We start from the raw sequence: 20,418 nt of genomic DNA on the forward strand, positions 1-20,418 counted from the left end.
CTAACTCTAAGTCACCATTTAATTGACAATATCCATTTTGCCCTCTCCCTCTCCTCCTCTCTGTCTGTCTGTCTGCTTGGAGGGGGCTGCGGTCTCGTGTTGTGATGACCATATAAGGGCCCCTTCTCTGGCGCAAAGGCTCTTTTCTGCCTTCTTCCTAAACAGCAAGGCAAGCGAACTCCCAAACAAAGCCCATATAGGGAATAGTATGTCTCAAGCTGCCCTTGTCGTTTACTCCAAAATGATAGTAAGGCAGAGAGCTAGAGGGTTGCCTGGGACTTTAATACTCATGCTTTATAATGGCCCCTGGAGGAACCCATTTTTATATGCTACAGTCACTGATTAAATTATAAGGGTCATGCAAACATTATGGGGGAATGTAAAAAGCTTGATACGTGCATACAGTACGTAACCCTCCTCTATTATCACACTGCCTTGGTCCACTGAGCATGTGAGCACTAGCTTTATTGATGTGTCAAATGAGATTGGCCTTTAAACTCTTCAGAAGGCAATTTAGTGATTCTAGGATTATGAGAGTCAGCTGTCCACGGGCTGCTGCTTTGACCTCCCCCCCCCTCCATCTCTCTGTACAAGACTGGCACTCTTTCATAGAGTGGGAACTATGTAGAAAAAGCCCGTAAAGCCTCCTGAGAAAACACAATTAGACCTCAGGGACCTGGCAAAACCAACCAAAATGCTGAATATTAAGAGGAGACAGACAAGCAATGAATGAACATGCTCCTCAGGAACCAATGATGATGCTTTGAGCAGATAAAATCAAACAGACCTTTCCTGTACGAGCAGCCTGCTCCTCACACTCTTGAACTGTCCTCACCACTGTGACTTGAGATAAAGCCACCCTCGCTCTATTATGTCAACATAGCCAGTGTATGCTGAGGACAGATGTCTCAAATAGAGTTGACAGAATTATAACTTGGTATGATTGATGGGCAGACTCAAACCATGCGAGCATTTTTCAACAAGGACCTTAATTCCTCAATATATAATGCATGTTGTGCTTAATGACAAAATCTTTATATTAGACCACCAACCAATGTAACATTTATGGCACAGTTGCCCTAAATTAAGAGCACTGGTAATTATCTTTTTTTTGTGCATTCAGTTTGAAGTTCCTCATTCCTGTTCAAAGTGACATGTTGAGAGTTCACTGAAATTGATTCTGCATTAAAGCACTTTTTTTCTGGTAAGAATGCTCTCTTCTCAATTTTATGAAATTGAGTCCGATAAGTTAGTGAAGCACTGTGTACATTAATGTAATAATTCAGGTAAATGCAGGTCATAGATATGTTCATGTTTCAAATTTAGTAATGGATCAAATTAGGGTAGTTGGACTTTGGTGAATGTTTTATTGCTTTAGTGCAAGTGGTCACTAATGTTTTTGAAACAGAGCTACTTCTTGGGTACTGATAAATGTGTAGGGCTACCAGTTTAATACATCCATCCATCCATTTCAACACCGCTTATCCTGGTTAGGGTCACGGGACGCTGGAGCCTATCCCAGCTGACTTCGGGCGAAAGGCGGACTACACCCTGAACTGGTCGCCAGTCAGTCGCAGGGCACATATGGACACGGACAACCATTCGCACTCACATTCACACCGTCACTGAGTGGGAACTGAACCCACGCTGCCCGCACCAAAGTCAGGCGAGTGTACCACTACACCATCAGTGACTCCAGTTTAATACACTCTTTTGAAAGAACAAATTTGCTCAATTTACCTTTGATATTATTATTATAGATTATTATTAGTAATTATTGATATTCATCTATGTCAAGATACTGATCACGTTAAAGATTTCTTACAAGAATTAAATCAATATGCAACACTTCCGGTGTTTACATTTTCAAATGATCACTTTGATAACATTCTTACAAAATCAAATTTTCCCAACACTAGTGAGCTATTTTTAGAACAGGTCAGCGGGCTAATCATGGGATCCCTGTGGGGCTACCTGGTGCCCGTGGGCACCACGTTGGTGACCCCTGTCCTAATGTTTCTAATAATTCAAATTAATTATTGAATAAAAGTGGAAAACAAATATGACCTATTTCTACTGGTCTCAATTAAAATACTGAAATGAAAGCATAGATGAGAAAAAAAAAGCAACTAACTGTTGTTGAAAGCATTTCTCATTTCTGCCAAAAATAGAGATGTCAACCCAGGATATAAATTGACCTTTGTATTTGTCAGGCCACTGGGTCCTGTGAAGGATTTCACTCATTTCCTCTCTCATCTGAGCAACATTCTTCCTGCTTCTTTTTTTAATAAAACTGAAAACATCTAGATCTAAATATCTTACAGCTCCAATTGACTCATTAGATATTATTAAAACGTCTTGAAATCTGCAATTTGTTGCAATTATGTTAATGTCATAGAATTCTTGTGCAAGATTATCTTTTTACACGTTGGTGCGTCAGTGTTTAATCAGCTCATCAGATTTTGGCAAGCAGTCCTGGTAAGATGATTTTTAATGTCTAAAATTAATGATGTTGCTTCTGACCAAGGTATTACTGTAGCCCACAGTTGCTGACAAAGGCAGGAAATAGTTGACGCTAATTTAGCTTTCATTACAGTTAAGAGTTTAAAAGGAACTACACACTTCATATAGGACACTGCATAATGGCAGCAACAAGCCTCAGAAATACAAGCATGTTTGAACAGCAATTTCCACATACACTGATTTCCACAAATTTGTAGAAATATCATTTGGGAATTTGGGAAACAGCCAATTTTATAGTCTGAGACCATAACAGTCTCGTTTCCTTCAACAGAAATAAGCGCTAATCATTTCCTGAACCACAGCAAAATAGTGTTCAATATTACGACAAACTTTCTGTTCCCCAAACTCCTCTCAATTGGGTAGCTTGACAAGTGTGCCAGAGCATCAGCAGCTGAGCAGCGGCGCCCTAGACTAGACAATATACTCACTTAAAGGGAAGAAAAGCTCTGCTGAGGGCACCGTTGGATGAGGTAAGCGGTCGTTCGGAGTGTCCGGCGCTGACAAGGTACTCCCCACTCGAACAGTCCAAAAGACCCCTGTCAAATTGCGAGCCTTACCATTTAAACTACTCAGCTGCACGCGTGGGTGGGGCTGCACGTGTGTACTGGCCATCCTCCAAGAGCGCTTTCCTCCACCAGAAAGTATCATCTCCCTCAGAAGCAGAGGGCATGCGCAATATGCTCACTCAGGCACACTTGAACGTGATGGTGTGAACCAAATGCTGAATGGAGGAAAGAGTGGAGCAATTATATGCAGAGGTGGCAAAGTAGTACAGATATTTGTGTAAAAAAGACAAAAGAAAATAAGTACTCATTCAACTCCTAAGTAAAAAGACTGATATGTACTCACATTATTCACTGCCAGTCATTTTTAAAGCAGAGTTCCCCTTACTGACAGCTGTATTAGAGAATTTTGAACAATCTTTCAGAAACCAGAAAATTATGTTCTGTAACTTTATAAGCACAGAACCTACCAAAAAAGAAAAAAACAGAAAAATGTTTGTTCCTACCTTTGTCTGTTGTTTAGTAATCTGCAGTAAAACATAGGTTGGTTTCACCAAAAACACTGGTTTCTGACCAACGTGCAGAGAAAACAAGGTCTTTGTGGAAAGAAACAGGTCAAGCAGAACAGTGACATTGATGCTAATATTTTCTTGCTTTTGTGACACCTTCAACTACAAAACAACAAACACACGACTGAGAAAGCACTCTAATGGAAAAATAATAATTTATTTACAAAAATACAACTGAGAAATGCGTCATGAGCGACGCCGACACGCTGCATGGCTCAAGTTAATTGTCAATGGCTTTTGTTACATGGCCTTCCTCGGTACCCTTGCCCCTCCTTGTGACACTGGTTGGGGCACTTTGGTTGGTCTGGGGGACTGCCTTGGGTCCTGGGGAGTGGGTGGGCTGGGTCCCCCACGGGATGGGATCGCTGGCTTGCCCCTTGCGGGCGGAGGGGGCCAAGCCCACCCCTTCTTCGATAGGCAGGCACAGCAACTCTGTACACCAGTTGCATGTGACATGGTGTTTATTCACTAAGTTCTATAGACACACTATAGGCTTGAATTGCTTGTGCTGGGACAACTAACAAAAACAGGTTGTATTACGATATCAACTCACAGGTTGATATCCGTCCTGCAGTTCTACTGTTGGAGCCTGGGTGGCGCTTTGCGCCCTCTCTCTCTCTCTCTCTCTCTCTCTTCTCCACTCTCTTTTTCCAGCACCTTCCTCGGCCGCGCACCTGTCACCAATCAGCTCCCGTTACCACCTGTAACCACCTGAACACGGAGAACCTTGCCAGAGTATTGAAGCTTCTCCTGCAGTACTACGGCTCCCCAGTTACCAAGTAAGCTACGTTATTCCTCGTCATCTTTCTGACCTCCGTGTTTCTCCTTGTCCTCAGTGTTCCCTCCGTGTTCCTCGTCAAGTGGATTCCTGTCATCACGCCGTCGAGCCAGCCGCCTGTCCTCGACACCGCCTGACACACCTTCTCTGCCTCAACCACCCGCCAGCACAGCTCAAGGACCATCCCCGTTCCCCTTTTTTCAATAAACTTGTCATCACAACCTCTCAGCCTCGGCCTGCATTTGGGTCAAGTCTATATCAACTTGTGACAGTTTAGACACTATAAAAGCATCTCACAGCACCACTCACTGTGTAGCACTGCCTTGCTCATTTCCCACATCCTGTCCTACCCTGCCCTTTTCTGTCTTCTCTCATCTTGTCCTATTGGTTAGTTGTTGCATGTCCTCACCGAGTGTCCCCTCTGACCACAAATTACATAATTTGACTTTGTAACATTACTCGTAGTACAATATCTAGACTGTCTATTGTTCTGATGTGGTTCGCACCAATATTCTTTTTGTCCGTTCTGTCCCTCGGTCTATCCCCTAAAACTCTTTTATGTTCGGATGTATTTTAAATAAACATCAGAATGATTACAAAAATAAAAAATGAGCAGAGGAAGTATTTCAAACTCCTATGTTGCACAGCAAAACTGTTCCAGCACAAAAGGCATACAGATCCACCATTCTGCATGGCCATGTAGCTGAACAGGACAGGTTAAAACAAACGAACAAGTAAATAAATATAAAGCTGTATGATTCCAGCGAACCATCGGGAGAGGAGCCAATTGCCTGCAATGGAGAAATTATGGAACAATGGTGATCCTTCCCAGGAGTGGCTGGCCTACAAAGATTACCCAAAGAAAACAGCAGTGACTCATCCAGGAGGCCACAATGAAACTCAGGACAACTTCTAAAGAACTGCAGTCCGGACTTGAAATCGATTGAAACGCAGTGGCATGACCGTAAAACGGGAGTTCATCCTCGAAAACCTTCCATTTTTGCTGAATTAAAACAATTCTGCTAGGAAGAGTGGGCCAATGTGAAAGACTCATTGCCAGTTAAAGAAAACACAGTTGTTGCTGCTTAGCATTGCCCAACCAGTTTTTAGGTTTAGGGGGTCATTACTTTTTCGCACAGGGCTTGGTGACTTAGAATAGTTTTTTTTCCTTAATAAATGAAATCACCGTTTAAAAATCTTAAGTTTGCTTGGGTTATATCTGTCTGATATTTACATTTGTTTGATGATCTTCAACATTGAAGTGGGGAAACTATGCAAAAATATAAGAATTTGAGAAGGGGGCCAATACTTTTTCACGACACTGTATGTTAAGAGAACAGCCCACAACTTAGTCTTTTTTTTGGGGGGGAAGTGGCTTTTTTAATGGCAGCGTGGCTTTATTGTATGATGTTGAATTTTCTCATTAGTGAAGCCGAATGGATGTTACAGTGTGTTTCCACAGTCTACAGATTATGCAATCAACGTCCTCTCCTCATAAGGCAAGTCAGCCGTCCCCTGCACAGGATTCCCCTTTGACTGTAAGTCCAGAAAGACCTCACTAAACAAACTCATAATTCAGATGGTGAGTCTCCCAAAGTGTGTGTGTGTACAGATCTTTCAAATTCCACCACGACAAAGAGTGGGACCCCAGCTCTTCCATCTCACGTTACCTCCCCGCCCTCTTTCCATCGTCTTCCCAATGGAACTTCCTATATAAGGACACCGTACTGTTTGCTCGAATAAATCACGGTGCGGGTTGATAGCCAGAGCCTGTTCTGGCCCAGAGAGTGCAAGTGCCGGTGTGTGTGTGTGTGTATTTGTGTGTGGACCTACGTGGAGGACCTCGGTGCACCCTCTGGCCAACATCAAGGAGGCAGCGGCGATGCGCTCAGATTTGGAAGGTGGGTCGAGCTCCAAGGAACAGGGAGGGATGACGAACAAGACGACAGGGCAGGGCGGCGGAGGTGGAGGCAAATAAAGCAGGAGATCTACTGAACAGGGGTTGCAGTGTGTGCCATATAAGGAGAGAGGTTCTGTTTGGAATATCTTTCTGTGTTACTTTCAAAGTGTAGCACAGACAAACAATAAGAGCCCTAGTGACTAAATATGGTCCAGTAGCAATTGTGTTGCAATGGTACTGGAAATGATCTTAACATCGATGAGGATACTTGTTTTTACTTGGAGTAACTGTAGGTGTGGCAGAACAAAGGGTGTATTCTAGTTTACACTAGGGGAGGTTATCTCCTCCTGGTTCATCTGCATTCACTTAAAAAGTAAAGGGTGTCTCTGTGCAGTGATTCCCAATAAGTGAACCGTGAGAGATCACCAGTTGTGCTGCAGAAGTTATCCCGTTTCCCTTAATTAATCTGAACAATATTCCTTTGCTACAAGTAATGTATCTTTGTTCATCTATGCCAGTGACATATTGTAACACGCAGAACAAATAAATGCTTACATAATTACTTGTGTCTCCACCTTTTGTGACATTTTTGTTTGGTCAAGTGCCATGAGGTTTTTACTCATGTATAATACACTATATTACCAAAAGTATTTGTTCACTTGCCTTGACTCACATATGAACTGAAGTGACATACCATTTCTGACCATTGTTCCAGAAGCACATTTGTGAGGTCACACACTGATGGTGGACGAGAAGGCCTGGATCATTGTCCACTCAAAATCAAGCCAAAGGTGTTCTATCGGGTTGAGGGCAGGACTCTGTGCAGGCCAGTCAAGTTCATCCACACGACACTCTTTCATCCATGTCTTTATGGACCTTGCTTTGTGTACTGGTGCACATCCATGTTAGATATGGAAGAACAATTCCCACAAAATATTTGCTCCTTAGTTTCAGTGAAAGGACAATTCATTGCTCCCAACTTTGTGGGAACAGTTTGGGGAAGGCCCCTTCCTTGTCTAAACTGACTGTGCACCAATGCAAAAAGCAAGGTCCATGAAGACATGGACATTGGTGTGGAATATCTTGACTGGCCTGCACTGACCTCACAAATGCGCTTCTGGAAGAATGCTCAAAAATTCCCTATACGCACTCCTGAACCTTGTGGAAAGCCTTTTCAGAAGCGCTAAAGCTGTTAGAGCTGTATAATGTGGACCGATGTCATATGAAACCCTATTGATAAAGAACAGGATGTCACTTCAGATCATATGTGAATCAAGGCAGGTTCGCGAATAATTTTGGCAATATATTGTATGTGCCTTTGCTCAATAAAGGTTGAGAAACACTGCATTAGTGACTAATTTACTCCAATCACAATGATGTCACTATTAGTTTCAGTCTTCTAATTTCCTCAAAGAATATGCTGCTACTTGTACATAAATTGCAAGATTAGTCATTTGAACTGCTCTAAATGCTAGAGGACTCTGCATCTTTTTGCACAATTGTCAAAAAAATACAAATTAAATTATACCGACATTACCAGATAACTAGCAACCCTTTATTGCTCAGTGACTTTTTTTCACAATTTCTTTATGTCTCAAAAGTGTTCTGTCAATTGACTGTCTGTTGTCGTACTAGAGCGGCTCCAACAACAAATTCCTTGTGTTTTTTGGACATACCTGGCAAATAAAGATGATTCTGATAAAGATCCCTTCACCAGCTCAACTACTAGCAGCAGCAGTCTAATCTAGATGACATTTTATGACAGAAGTGCCAAACTAACAAGACTACAATTCCTATACATGTTCAAGTGCCCAACTTTGATGATCTCTCTGGTCAGATGAAAGTAAAATTGTTTCTTAGTCGTTGTTCCTGTAATTCTTGAATTTATGTTATTTATCCCAAGCAGGTAGAAAAACAGAAACCAACAAACGTGACACTTTTCAGTTGACGTTCGTAATCTTTAAAGCCATTAAGCTACTGGAACCATAAATCAGTGGTCAGCTCATTAGTCATGCATGATAGTGAGGTTTTTGATAAGTTTCCATGACCTACGACTGTCCGTGGTAACCAATTTAAGGTCTACCCTGCCTCTTGTCTAAAGTCAGCTGGGATAGGCTACACCTCACCCCGTGACCCGAAAGAGGACAAGCAGTATCAAAAATGGATGAATGGATTAGTTGTAAGTAATGTTTATTAATAGAAGCTAAAATTGTCACGTACGTGGTTAGGGCAAAGGCGAGTAACGCAAGGCAAGAACATGGTGGACCCAATTGCAGGGAAGCAGGGAGGCAAGGCAGGAGTGCGGGAGTCTCAAAATAATATTTAATCTTCAAAAAGGGAAAACTGAACGAAGTCCCACAACAGATAACAATCAAATCAAAGTAACAAAGAAACACTCGAATATCTAAAACTGGAAACAAACTATGACCTGTGAGTAAGACGTGGAATAGAAAGGGAAAATGACACCTGACAACGACATACCACAATGATAAAGACAACTGGCAACTATGACATGGGAAAGACATGTGACAACGACAATGAACCGACAAGAACTGAAAGAAACCAGGGAACTAAATACAAACAAATTGACGAGACAACGAGGAACACCTGGACAAGACACGAGTGGCTGGAGAGAGCTGATTGGTCGACACAAAGCAGACGAGAACAGGTGGACACAACAACCTAATGAGCACACGACAAACATGGAACACAGAAAAACATGGAACAAAACTAAACACAACCCAAACCAAAACACAGACCATGACAAAAATGACATGAATAGGCACTTGTGGTTTTTAAGTGTTATAGTGTTTTTTTTTTGTATTGTAAAGTAAATGTCACATTTCCATCTATCAATCCATCTTTCCTATTCTATAGAATACCCTGTGTTCAGGATAATGGCAGGTTTGATTGACAGTCAATTAGAGGGCATTTTTTTGAAGTGCACGATGAATGAAAATTGATCCCATGAAAGCTGAATCAGTCAGCTATGTGACTGTCGACAGTTGACACTACCAGTCACTCTGAAAATATTACATTTGATGAGGCACAGTAAGCTCAACATCAAGGTGCAAGTAGCACAGACGTTGCTCCTCGGTTTTTTTTGTTTTGACCTCTTGTACCAATTCAAGTTTGACTTCCACCACTCAATAATTGGACATTGATGGGTAGTTTCATGTCTTGTTATGCATTAGTTAAGCATGTTTCAATGTTTTGTAATTGACAAAAACTGGTAAATAGCTGGCAGCACGGTGGGTTAGTGGGCACGTCTGCTTCACAGTCGATAGGTACTGAGTTCAGAATAGAATTCGGATTTTCTTCCCGTGCTTGTGTGGGTTTTCTATGGGCATACTCTGGCTTCCTCCTACATTGCAAAAAAAAAATGCATGTTCAGTTAATTGAAGACTATAAGGTTAAATCTAATTTCTTGCACAAGTGGTATAGAAAATGGATGGATTGGTAGTAAATAGATGTCTCCTTTCATTTTTCTGTCATCATTATGACCATAAATGGCCATCTACTCAAAATATATTCGACCCCCATGGAATTCATTTGAGTCCAAGGGCAAACATGAACATACTGTTTAATACTCAAAGAACACTACATTTAATATTTACACAACTGTCGCTTACACATAACTGTTTTATAGTGTGGCGGAGCACAACCGTCAATCATACGGCTAACTGCCAACTGACCAACCACTGTTAATCTTCCTCCACATATATAGCCATTTACAAGCGAGCACTCATATCAACTGCCAATAAATTAGGTAACTCTTCCACTGCAAATAAGGTTTGCTCCAAAGCAGCTTGAGTCCAGACTAGATGCTTGCTACACCTCTACAAAGATGTGACCTAGGGGCAGAATATGGATTTGGAGATCATAAGGCCCACAATCCAGTTCATCCCAGAGATCAATGAGGGTGTTGAGGTCTGAGCAGTCAAATTTGTTCACCCAAAGCGCCTCGATTTCCAAACAACTATACATATCACAAATTAGGAAGATGCAGCGATGGCCTGGTTTGAAGGATAGATTCCAAACAGTTTATAGTTGAATTATGTTACTGAGGACAGAAGTATCGTGTCTGTTTACCGTTGATGATCAGGCCCTGAAATAAATGGTCCCCTCAGAATCAGTTCCAGAAGCTGTGTGTGATAAGAATGTCAGGTTCCCTTAAATGGCGAGGGAAGAGGAAATGCAAAAAGTGCTCTGGATATTTGTAATGTGCAGCATCACTCTGTGCAATTCACTGTGGTTGTTTGTTTAATTAACTTATTGTACCCCTAATTTTGCATTGAGGAAGAGCAAACTAGTCAGCGTCTTCCATTCCCATCACAGGAAGGTCAAGCTCATATATATGAGTATTTTAAAATGGGATCTTGAGAGGGAGTCACTTTTGGTTTTGATTCACTCACCTGACCTCCAGTGTGGGTCCAGTGCCCACTCAGTGATGGTGTGAATGTGAGGGTGAATGGTTGTCTGTCTCTACATGTGCCGTATGGTTGACTGGTGACCGGTCCAGGGTGTAGTCTGCAGCCTTTCACCCGATGTTAGCTGGGAGACACTCCAGTTCCCTGCGTCCCTGAACAGGACAAGCATTGCAGAAGTTTGCTATTTCATGATTACGGTGTTTCAACTGTTGAACAGAGGGAACAAACTGAAAGACCAGACACAGAGCATCAAAGTTGTTAAGTGAATGACCCCTAACCCTGGAGGGACGAGAATCAAACATCAAAAGCATATCTGCAAATTGCTGGATCGTTGTTGCCAAGTGTGCACAAACTAATTTCACCTTTTTTAGATTGCAATATCATGAAGCATGTTTTTTGCTCAGGTGTTCAACCTTGCTGTAATGATTGCCTCACTTGCAGTAAAATGGCATAGGTCAAAAGACGAGACGCAGTTCACTTCTGTCGCCCATTGTCAGAGTAAAAAAATCAAGATGGCATATTTTCTTCTCAGATGGGTTCATGTTTTGGTAATACATTAAATCAGTTAAGAGCTGAATTCCTGATCATGAGGTACGCCAACGTTATGGCAATACGTTTGCAAAGTTTGGAAGCCCTGCTTTAGTCTTATCTTGGGTAAGACTGCCATCCTGTGGTGGTACTCAATAAGAAGAGCATAGCTTTCGACAGAGGTGGGTAGAGCAGCCTTGTACTCGGTCGGGTAAGAGTACTGTTACTTTAGAATATGACTCAAGTAAAAGTCAAAAATAGTCCTCCACATAATTACTTGAGTAAGAGTAAGAAAGTTATCAGTGAAAAAAAAAACTACTCAAGTACTAACTGGTAACATCTGATTTATTTAAAAAAATAATAGCATGAGTCAAAATGTAACAAACTAAATAAAAGGTTCAAATTCAAATATTACTGAACACTATCACTTGATCTATAACATAATAAACAATATCTTTATAAAATAAACTATGAATAAAATATTTATAAAATTACACATTAAGGAGAATTCAGTCTGATAACCCCTGTTCAAATGGAGAATCTGTATCCCTTTTATGCCGGAACAGTTTTACTGTGTCACAGTGGAGTTTTTAAGCTGCCGCTGTGATTTCTTAGTATTATAATTCATGTCTATTGAGCATCAGAGTCAGTCAGTCAAACAGAACCAAGTTTCTAGAGTGGAGAGAGAAACTAAGACAAAAGACAAAGCACTAATTTTAAACAGGATTTGAAAAGTAAATCATTACATACTACAACAATGAAACATTAGATATGAGTGTTGTATGGGGCTGTAGTGCTACACTCTGTGAGGGTAGGAGAGGACAAGATAGAACAGGACAAGGACAGGAGAAGAAGCATGCAGGACAAGGGTCGTGAACACGGCTGTTCAACTGCAGTGTGGTGGGATTGACTATGACCATTTCAAATGCCCAAAACGCCACAACACACATAGGGCCTTTACTTTACTTTATTTGCTTTATTCACTGAAATGACTGAATGAAGAAGCTGCTTGTTGACCAGATTTATTGCTAAAGTATAAGCTTTTTAGTGGATATTTTTTTATGGTACTTGCACTACAATCGAAAAAAATAATATTATTTTTTTTACCACGGTGTCAAGGTTAAAAAAACATCTAATTGGTATTTTCCTTCGTGGACTCCATCCAGCCGTATTGTGTATGGTGGGGGTTTCCTTGCTGTGTGGAAGATAGACAGACTGCGTGTGCGTGCGTCCATGTGTGCAAGCCAGACAGATTATAGCACGCCCCCCGAAAGCTCCATGTTTTACAGTTACTTATGACCATAAAATAGGGCTATTGTTGCCATATGCACATCCATCCATCCATCCATCCATTTTCTGAGCCGCTTCTCCTCACTAGGGTCGCAGGCGTGCTGGAGCCTATCCCAGCTGTCATCGGGCAGAAGGCAGGGTACACCCTGAACTGGTTGCCAGCCAATCGCAGGGCACATACAAACAAACAACCATTCGCACTCACAGTCATGCCGACGGGCAATTTAGAGTCTCCAATTAATGCATGTTTTTTGGGATGTGGGAGGAAACCGGAGTGCCCGGAGAAAACCCACACAGGCATGGGGAGAACATGCAAACTCCACACAGGCGGGGCCGGGGATTGAACCCAGGTCCTCAGAACTGACGCTCTAACCAGTCGGCCACGGTGCCGCCGCCATATGCACAAAAGAACAAAAATATCTAAAATGTACAAGGTTGGACAGAACCAAGACTAAAGTGCATGACAAAGCTGTTGTTTTTCGTAGTCTGAAATGTAAACAAGTCACACGAGAGTCACTTTGGCAGGCCTGCGAAGCACAATAGAAGATGTTGCGTGCGGGCATGCGACTGCCTTGTGCTGTTTGATTGGTGAACTGGAGTCAAACGTCACAAGTGGTTCGTTGGATTGGCGCAAATGCAAAAATGCAAAAGTCGAAGATGATGTCTAAACAAATAGATCGTGTACGCATTAATTGATAAATGAGCAATAATTGATCAATTCAAGTAGCAATGGGCATGTAGATTATTGTAATGGAGTAAAGTTTCTTCTGAACATAAATACTGAAGGAAAAGGAAAATGTATGAAGCATTAAAATTACACTGACAAATACAATTCATCTCAAATGTTACTTGAGTAACTGTAACGGAGTAAATATAGTGCATTCTTACTTACCTATGGATTTGAATGGCTTAAGTAAATATTTATTTTAAATACAATAACGAATAAAATGGGAAAAAATGAAGGAAGCAGCCGAACAAATGCAAAAATAATCAAAACAATATAAAACAAATTTTTTTTTATTTGGAATTGCACAACGCACATCAGCACAATTTATGAACTCTATGCTCATAAATCATAAAAAAATGATGATGATTGATGGGGTGAGTCCCACCATATGCCATTGGCACATTTTTGGTCCACTGTGCTTTGCTTCATGTGTTAGCCGTCAGCTACGTGTCCTGTGTTGCTCGCAGTGGGGCCTCCGGGGAGAGAAGTGCCCCTTAGGAACACCGTCCTTCCATCATCACCGCTATTCAGGAAGTGCGACACCAAACCATACAAAAGAGGCCTAGAAAAATATATATATATATATGTTTGTTTATGCTAAGGAAAAAGAAGTTACTAAGGTTCAGTGATAAATCAAATGGTCAGTAAAGTACTTCAAAATCTGTCAAAAAAAAAAAGTAATATGGCAGTGACACTATCCCTTTGTTAAGCCTGGATCTAAAACAAAATGTGGTTATATAATCTCTCTGTGTGCAAATATAATGAGGGTGTAGATTCATAGATCTTTCCAACAAATGATCAAAGCTCCAAAAGATGCGTACTGGCAGTTTTTGTGTCCTGGCAAATTTACTTACACCGACTTGGAGCTCATATCCTCAGCAACTCTCAGCTCGCTCGCCAGAAACTGTCTGTCCAGGGGAACTTGGGGCTGGCCCGACTCTGGGATAACAAACAGAGTTTAGAAATACTCCCTAACGCCTCTCAACAATAGAGATTGGTCATGTTTCAAAAAAACACAGCTGCAATCTGAAGTAAAAGCCCTCTCAAGTTTTGTTCCACTCCGTTTCCGACCTGGCTTTGCATGTTGACCACAGTGCAATGAATCCAGTAGATTTCAAAACAAACCTCTTGAGCAAAACAAGTCAATTTTGACACATAAGATCAGTCAGGTTGAGGCAGGGTTGCCAGGTTTGTGTTCCTGGAAAAGGGTGTGATCTTATCTCACTGATGATCTGGCAACCTCAATATGCACTAATGTTGTTGTCGTAATCTTTATTAGCAGACTATGTATTGGTAATAAAGCTGAAAACGGACGATCAAAACAGCAGTCAGATGGTTGCAGTATTATCAATTAGAATTTCATTTTGCAAAAGTTTTATTGATAGTATTACATGTGAATTACGGCTGCACAATATTGGGGGAAAAAAATGACAGATTTTTTTTTTTTTTTTAAAACATGCAATATATTTTGCGATGTGAAATAATACAGGATCAGTGCTGGGAAAGTTCATTTTCTACAAAAACTAGTTCAAAGTTCAGTTCATAGTTCTTAATTAAAATTTTTGAACGAAGTTTGCCAGTCCAAAAATGAACAGGAATTTTTTTCCCCCCCGAATATGTTGCTGACGGGCGATTTACCCTCAAAATACTGGCATTTCATGTTCCCATTGTTGCCACCCATTCAGTCCACACTGGTAGCCAGCTGCAGCTCTCACCAGACAATCTCAAAAACACACAGCACAGTATGACTGGCACGATGGTGAAAGGACATGGATAACTTTGCATTCCTAGCAGCTTCAGATGACTATATTAACAAAATATTGTATCTACTCTTATCTTACAAACCAAATTAAATTCCTTATTATCACAACATCATCATACAGTGTTTTAACTAAAACATTCCGATCGAAATAATTTTCCAAGTTATTCATTTTTACAATTATGTGCTGTATTACAAAAGATGCTCTCAGGAGCAGGTGTGTACGAGACAGGGGGAAGACAACAACCAGAACACACACCCATGACAGTCCTAGTTTCATTCTTAAGAGTGAAATAGGAAATGCAGCAGCTATACATTGTTTCCCATGTCCTCATTCATAGTTATTATACAAAAAGATAAGTATACAACACTCTGGGCGGCTCCGTGTGTTGTTTGAAGCGTTATATTTACTCTGACTTTGGTGCTATTCTTATTACAGAGATGAAAACACTGTCAGGTTCAAGACACCTAAAACACTTGTAAAAAATCAAGACAGACACAGAGGTAGTTCAGTTTTCAGACTTGCAAGGAGAAAACGGCCAAGAGTGTACTTAGTTACAGTCTCCAACCATTTTCTGAGTTCACTCTGCTGGATTCTCTCTTTTTATTACTTTAGGGCAGTTCCCTTGTTACATATGAGTTACAACATCAAAAAGGTGGGAGCATACATGCTTGTTGCAACTCATGTGATCAGCACATAACACTCTTTGTTGTGGTTGAGACAGTAGAAGAATTATATACTTCTTATCAAGACAGAGGAAACTCCTCGGCTCAAATTTGTCCTTGCACCTGCAAGGAAGAAAAAAAAAAAACATTGTAGGGGAGCTCCCCCGGGCTCCCGCGGATAACATTTTTGATTTTAACATTTATTAAGGAATCTGGAAGACTCTGAAGAGTACAATAAGGCAAAAATAAATAAATAAATAAATAACTCTTCACACAGAAAAACCAATTTACACCGCTCAAGTACATGTTGATGAACAAATTTAAGATTAAAAGTAAAAAGTAGTACTCCCCCCAAAAAATCTTGAGTAAATAGTACAAAGTGAAATAATTACTCAAGTACTGAGTAAATAGCACAAACAATCATTCAAAATAAAAAAATACATTTGCAATTTACTGCACAGTGTTTTCTCAAGTTATAAGTGAGCTGAAATATCCACATTTCGGCACACAGTGCCAGACAAATACTACAATACATGAAAGCTGTTGTTTTTGTTTGTCTTAAGAGTTGCAGTATTAATTATTATCTTATATTATATTATTATTATTATTGATTATCGAGTAGCGCGCCTTGCCTTCATGGTAACGACGACCTTCCCAAAATGGTGATCATTTAGGCACGACGATCAGCCTGGCTGGCTTATGTTGTGTTAATACCTATGCCCGGGAAGCCCCATGGAAGACGTTGTGTGAGGTCATGTGACTTTATTTTGTCGTTTGATTGGTGAACTAGACTTAAATGTCACTAGCGCTTAAATTGGATTGACGCAAACAGCGTCCAATGCGGAAGTTGAAGTCGTAGTCTTGCGCACGAAATAGTTGATAAATAAGCAATAATTGACAAATAAAAGTAGGCAGCGACATTTAGATCATTGTAACTAGCTGCCAGCATTCAAAGAGTACAAAACAGCCTATGACGTCAGCGACGGCCAAGCCCCTCTCACAGGAAAAACTCAGCGGATCTATACGATTCACGTAAATGGCCTATTTTGAGTTCAAAACGACTGATTTGCAGGTATGTTATTAGCATGTCCAAACAGGTCCTTCTGCTGCTCAATTTTTAACAGTACAGTTGATTCACTGTATATTAATACACTACACCAACTTCGCAGCGGACCCTGCAACGTGACTATTGCGCAGAGATGGGAAGTTACTAGTTAGTTTTACTAAGGTAGATTTTTGGGGTATCTGAACTTTACCTGAGTATTTATTTGTTGTAGGGAGTTTTTACATTTACTCCTTTCTTTTTAAAAACAAATATCTGTAATTTCTACTTCATTTTAAAAATGAACTTGTTACTTTACTAGTAAGTAAGTCAAGCACACTGTTCAAAGAGATCGTAGTTACTTTGTGCCGCATGCCTACAGCGAGGCTAAGCTATTGGGGGTAAAGTGTCGGCGCATTCCATGTTTGTGGACGGCACAGTAGGAAACCAAAATAAGGATGTTTGCACATTGTGCTGCATATGGTTGAACACACGTCGTACAATCACAACAAGGGAATTCCGAACTGGGAATAACCTTCAAAGGTAAGAATATATTTTGGCTCTTTTTCATAAGTGCTGCAATGGGTGAACCACGTTAGTTTTTTTAGAAAGCTAGCCTGGTGAAGTCTAGCGCTCTGGCAGTAAATTATGTCACGTTTGAGCCTTAACATATAATATTTCCAACATATTTATTTTCCCCCATCCCAAACTGAAAATAGCCATAATTTGCTCATTTTTGACTAGTTTCAGTCAGCCCCCTCGCATTCGGCAGTGGGTAAATAAATGTGTTTCAAAAAAATCTAGCTGTTAAATTTTTATGTTGCAATATAACTTTATTTTAATAGTACAAATAAATGCTTGTCTTTTAATTTAGGCCAACCTGTATTTATTTGTGTTTGTTTTGTCGGCAATTGAGTCAAGTTGGCGTTCAAAACTTCCCTGCCTTATCTGAAAAGTATTAAGTTAGGATCAGTATCTAATTTAACTTTTTTTAAATTGCTTGTACGTCTGCAAAACTATGGGAATACACGTTTGTTTGTTTTTGTTTCTTAGGTGTGTCCAGTGATCTACTCTTCTCAGTACAAAGCACTATGGATGTTAGTAAAAGAGGGAAACTATTTTGTGTGCGGACCAGATAAGGTTTTAGTTATTGTTGTGCCAGATTATTAAAAAACCGGGTATTGTCTATAATTGACAGACTAAATCAATTTGTACTTTTTGGACATAGTCTTTACTTTTTTAAATTTTATTATCGTATCTGTACTTCCACTTAAGAACTGCGTGTGAGTACTTTTGGCATCGCGGTGTATAATGTAAAGGTGTGAAAGGGCTGAGGCTCACCTGCTGTCAGAACCGATGCCGTGTGTCGGTACTTGTTGAACACCAAGTACTCCCGGATGAGCTCGTTGATGAGCAGATTTTCGTGGGACAGTGGTGGGCGCTGTTCGCGTTGGTCATCGAGGGCATCGAACACTTCTGCCCGGATGCGAGCCTTCAGTTGGCCCAGCACTCCGCGGGACTCCAGCGTTTCTCTCACGGCTAAATTGTGTGGATTATAACGCAATCTCGGAACGTCGCCAAACACCAAAACGGGACGTATACATACATTTATAACTGAATCTCTCCATTTATTCTCTTCAACTTTTGGTTCGGCATAGGTTAGTGCAAGCTAACGTGGCTAACAGCCACAAACACCTTTCGGTAATAGAGACACGTGTATTTCTTCTATTTCTGAAAACTAAAGCACAATAGCGAGGAGCCTGTCTGTGGCTGGCATACTCGTTATTATTTACGCCGTGTAAATACGCAAATCAGATAACAGTAAACTACGTTATTAGCAGCTGCTCCGCGTAAAGCACACCGACTAATAGCTTTATTTATTTACTATTACTAATAGTACTTGACTAGACTAAACGCTATCAAAAAACAATTAGGTGCACATACCGCATTTCAATTCAGTGATGGTCGTCATTGCAACAAGTATAAACAAAGCAGCAAGTTTTCTTCGCGCAGCTACAATGGAAACGACTCGGCATCTTCTGCCATCTAGCGACTATTCTAGTCTAGTGATACAAATACACGTGGACTAAATTGTTAGTACGTACTCTCTCTGTTAAATGAAAGAAAACCCCACAGTGAATCAGAATCTGACAAAATTAATAATAAATGAATACAAATATTGAATGAAAATTAACCAATGAAAATCAGACATTGCTTTTGAAATGTGGTTGAACAGAATTATATATAAAAAAAAAACTCATTAAAAAGGCCTGGACAAAAATGATGGCACCCCTAGAAAAGATTGAAAATAATTTGACTAGAGGGACATATTCAAACACGCTGTGTCCTTGAAGTAGCATCACAGGTATCTTCAAACTTGTAATCAGTCAGCCAATTTAAAGGGTGACAAGTAATCACTTGTGCTGTTTGTTTGGTGACATGGTGTGTACCACACTAAACATGGACCAGAGGAAGAAAAGGAGAGAGTTGTCTCAGGAGATTTGAAACAAAATTATAGACAAGCACATCAATGGTAAAGGCTATAAAACCACTGCCAAGCAGCTTGATGTTCCTGTGACTACAGTTGCACATATTATTCAGAAATTAAGATCATTGGACTGCAGCCGACCTCCCTGGACGTGGAAGCAGGAGGAAAATAGATGACAAATTGAAGAGACGGGTAATATGAATGGTAACGAAAGATCCCAGAACAATTTCCTAAGAAAATAAAGGTGAACTCCAACATCACATCAGTGTCAGATTGCACCATCCATCATTGACTGAGCAAATGTGGACATCATGGTAGAGGACCAACGACCACTGTTGACAATAAATCATAAAAAAAGTGAGACTGGAATTAGACAAGCTGGATGATGACAATTCACAAAGCTTCTGGGAGCATGTCCAAGGACAGACAAGACAAAATTGGAATTTTTTGGCAAGGCACATCAGCTCTATGTTCACAGATGCAAAAATGAAGCAGACCAAGAAAAGAACTCTATCCCTACACGGAGGAGGCTCTGTTGTGTTCTGGGGCTGCTTTGTTGCATCTGGCACAGGACTTCTTGAATCTGTGCAGGGTCCAAGGAAATCTCAAGACTATCAAAGTACTCTAGAAAGAAATGTGCTGCCCAGTGTTAGAAAGCTTGGTCTCAGTTGCAGTTCATGGGTCTTGCAAGAGGATAATGAACCAAAAAACACAGTTAAAACACCCAAGAATGTCTAAAAGGAAAACACGGTACTATTCTGAGGTGGCCTTCTATGAACCCTGATCTAAATCCTACGGAACATCTGTGGAACATGCCGTCCGGAGAAAGCACCCTTCAAACCTGAGAGCAGTTTGCTCATGGCCAAAATACCTGCTGAGAGGTGCAGAAGTCTCATTGAAAGTAACAAAAACTTTTTGTTTGCAGTGATTGACTCAAAACTTTCTTTGTTCATGGTCGCTCCAAATATACTGTTGCTGCTAAACTCACTAATACAATGTCCTGTGTCACAACTTGGTTGCAGGAGTGCTGTCTACAGCTAAACGTTTCTAAAACTGTAGGCATGTATTTCACTAAAACAAATAGAGTATCACCTGACCCCGACATACTTGTTAATGGAGAAAAAATGCAAATTGTCAGCCAATACAAATATCTTGGGTTAATAATAGATTCACAGCTTTCCTTTAAAGCCCATATTGACAAATTGTGTAAAAATA

At 40.6% G+C, this 20,418-nt stretch overlaps 2 protein-coding genes across 4 annotated transcripts in view; both read right to left on the reverse strand.

Moving 5' to 3' along the window:
- The window catches only part of myh11a (myosin, heavy chain 11a, smooth muscle), a 32,368-nt gene extending 29,259 nt beyond the window's left edge, over positions 1–3,109 (reverse strand). For all 3 annotated transcript variants that reach the window (XM_061769740.1, XM_061769739.1, XM_061769741.1), the window contains exon 1: positions 2,952–3,109. The gene's annotated coding sequence lies outside the window, so the exon portion shown is untranslated. The remainder of the gene's footprint in view (positions 1–2,951) is intronic.
- Positions 3,110–13,522: 10,413 nt separating this feature from the next.
- Positions 13,523–18,801, reverse strand: cep20 (centrosomal protein 20). The gene is made up of 4 exons (XM_061769743.1): positions 18,660–18,801; positions 18,057–18,254; positions 14,103–14,187; positions 13,523–13,810 (listed from the first exon to the last, which is right to left on the reverse strand). Exons 1-4 carry the CDS (start codon positions 18,685–18,687, stop codon positions 13,681–13,683), a joined length of 441 nt encoding a protein of 146 aa, XP_061625727.1. The 5' UTR covers positions 18,688–18,801; the 3' UTR covers positions 13,523–13,680.
- Positions 18,802–20,418: the final 1,617 nt, after the last annotated feature.

Source organism: Phyllopteryx taeniolatus, chromosome 4 (genome assembly GCF_024500385.1).
Source record: "Phyllopteryx taeniolatus isolate TA_2022b chromosome 4, UOR_Ptae_1.2, whole genome shotgun sequence".
NCBI lineage: Eukaryota > Metazoa > Chordata > Actinopteri > Syngnathiformes > Syngnathidae > Phyllopteryx > Phyllopteryx taeniolatus.

What these genes read in the sequence shown, in the direction of transcription:
- cep20 (XM_061769743.1), bottom strand. Translation starts at nt 18,687, where the DNA reads ATGACGACCATCACTGAATTGAAATGCG. An exon ending in CATCACTGAATTGAAATGCG is followed by an intron (nt 18,255 to 18,659) that starts GTATGTGCACCT and finishes CACACAATTTAG; the next exon opens with CCGTGAGAGAAACGCTGGAG. An exon ending in GATATGAGCTCCAAGTCGGT is followed by an intron (nt 13,811 to 14,102) that starts GTAAGTAAATTT and finishes ATATTTTTCTAG; the next exon opens with GCCTCTTTTGTATGGTTTGG.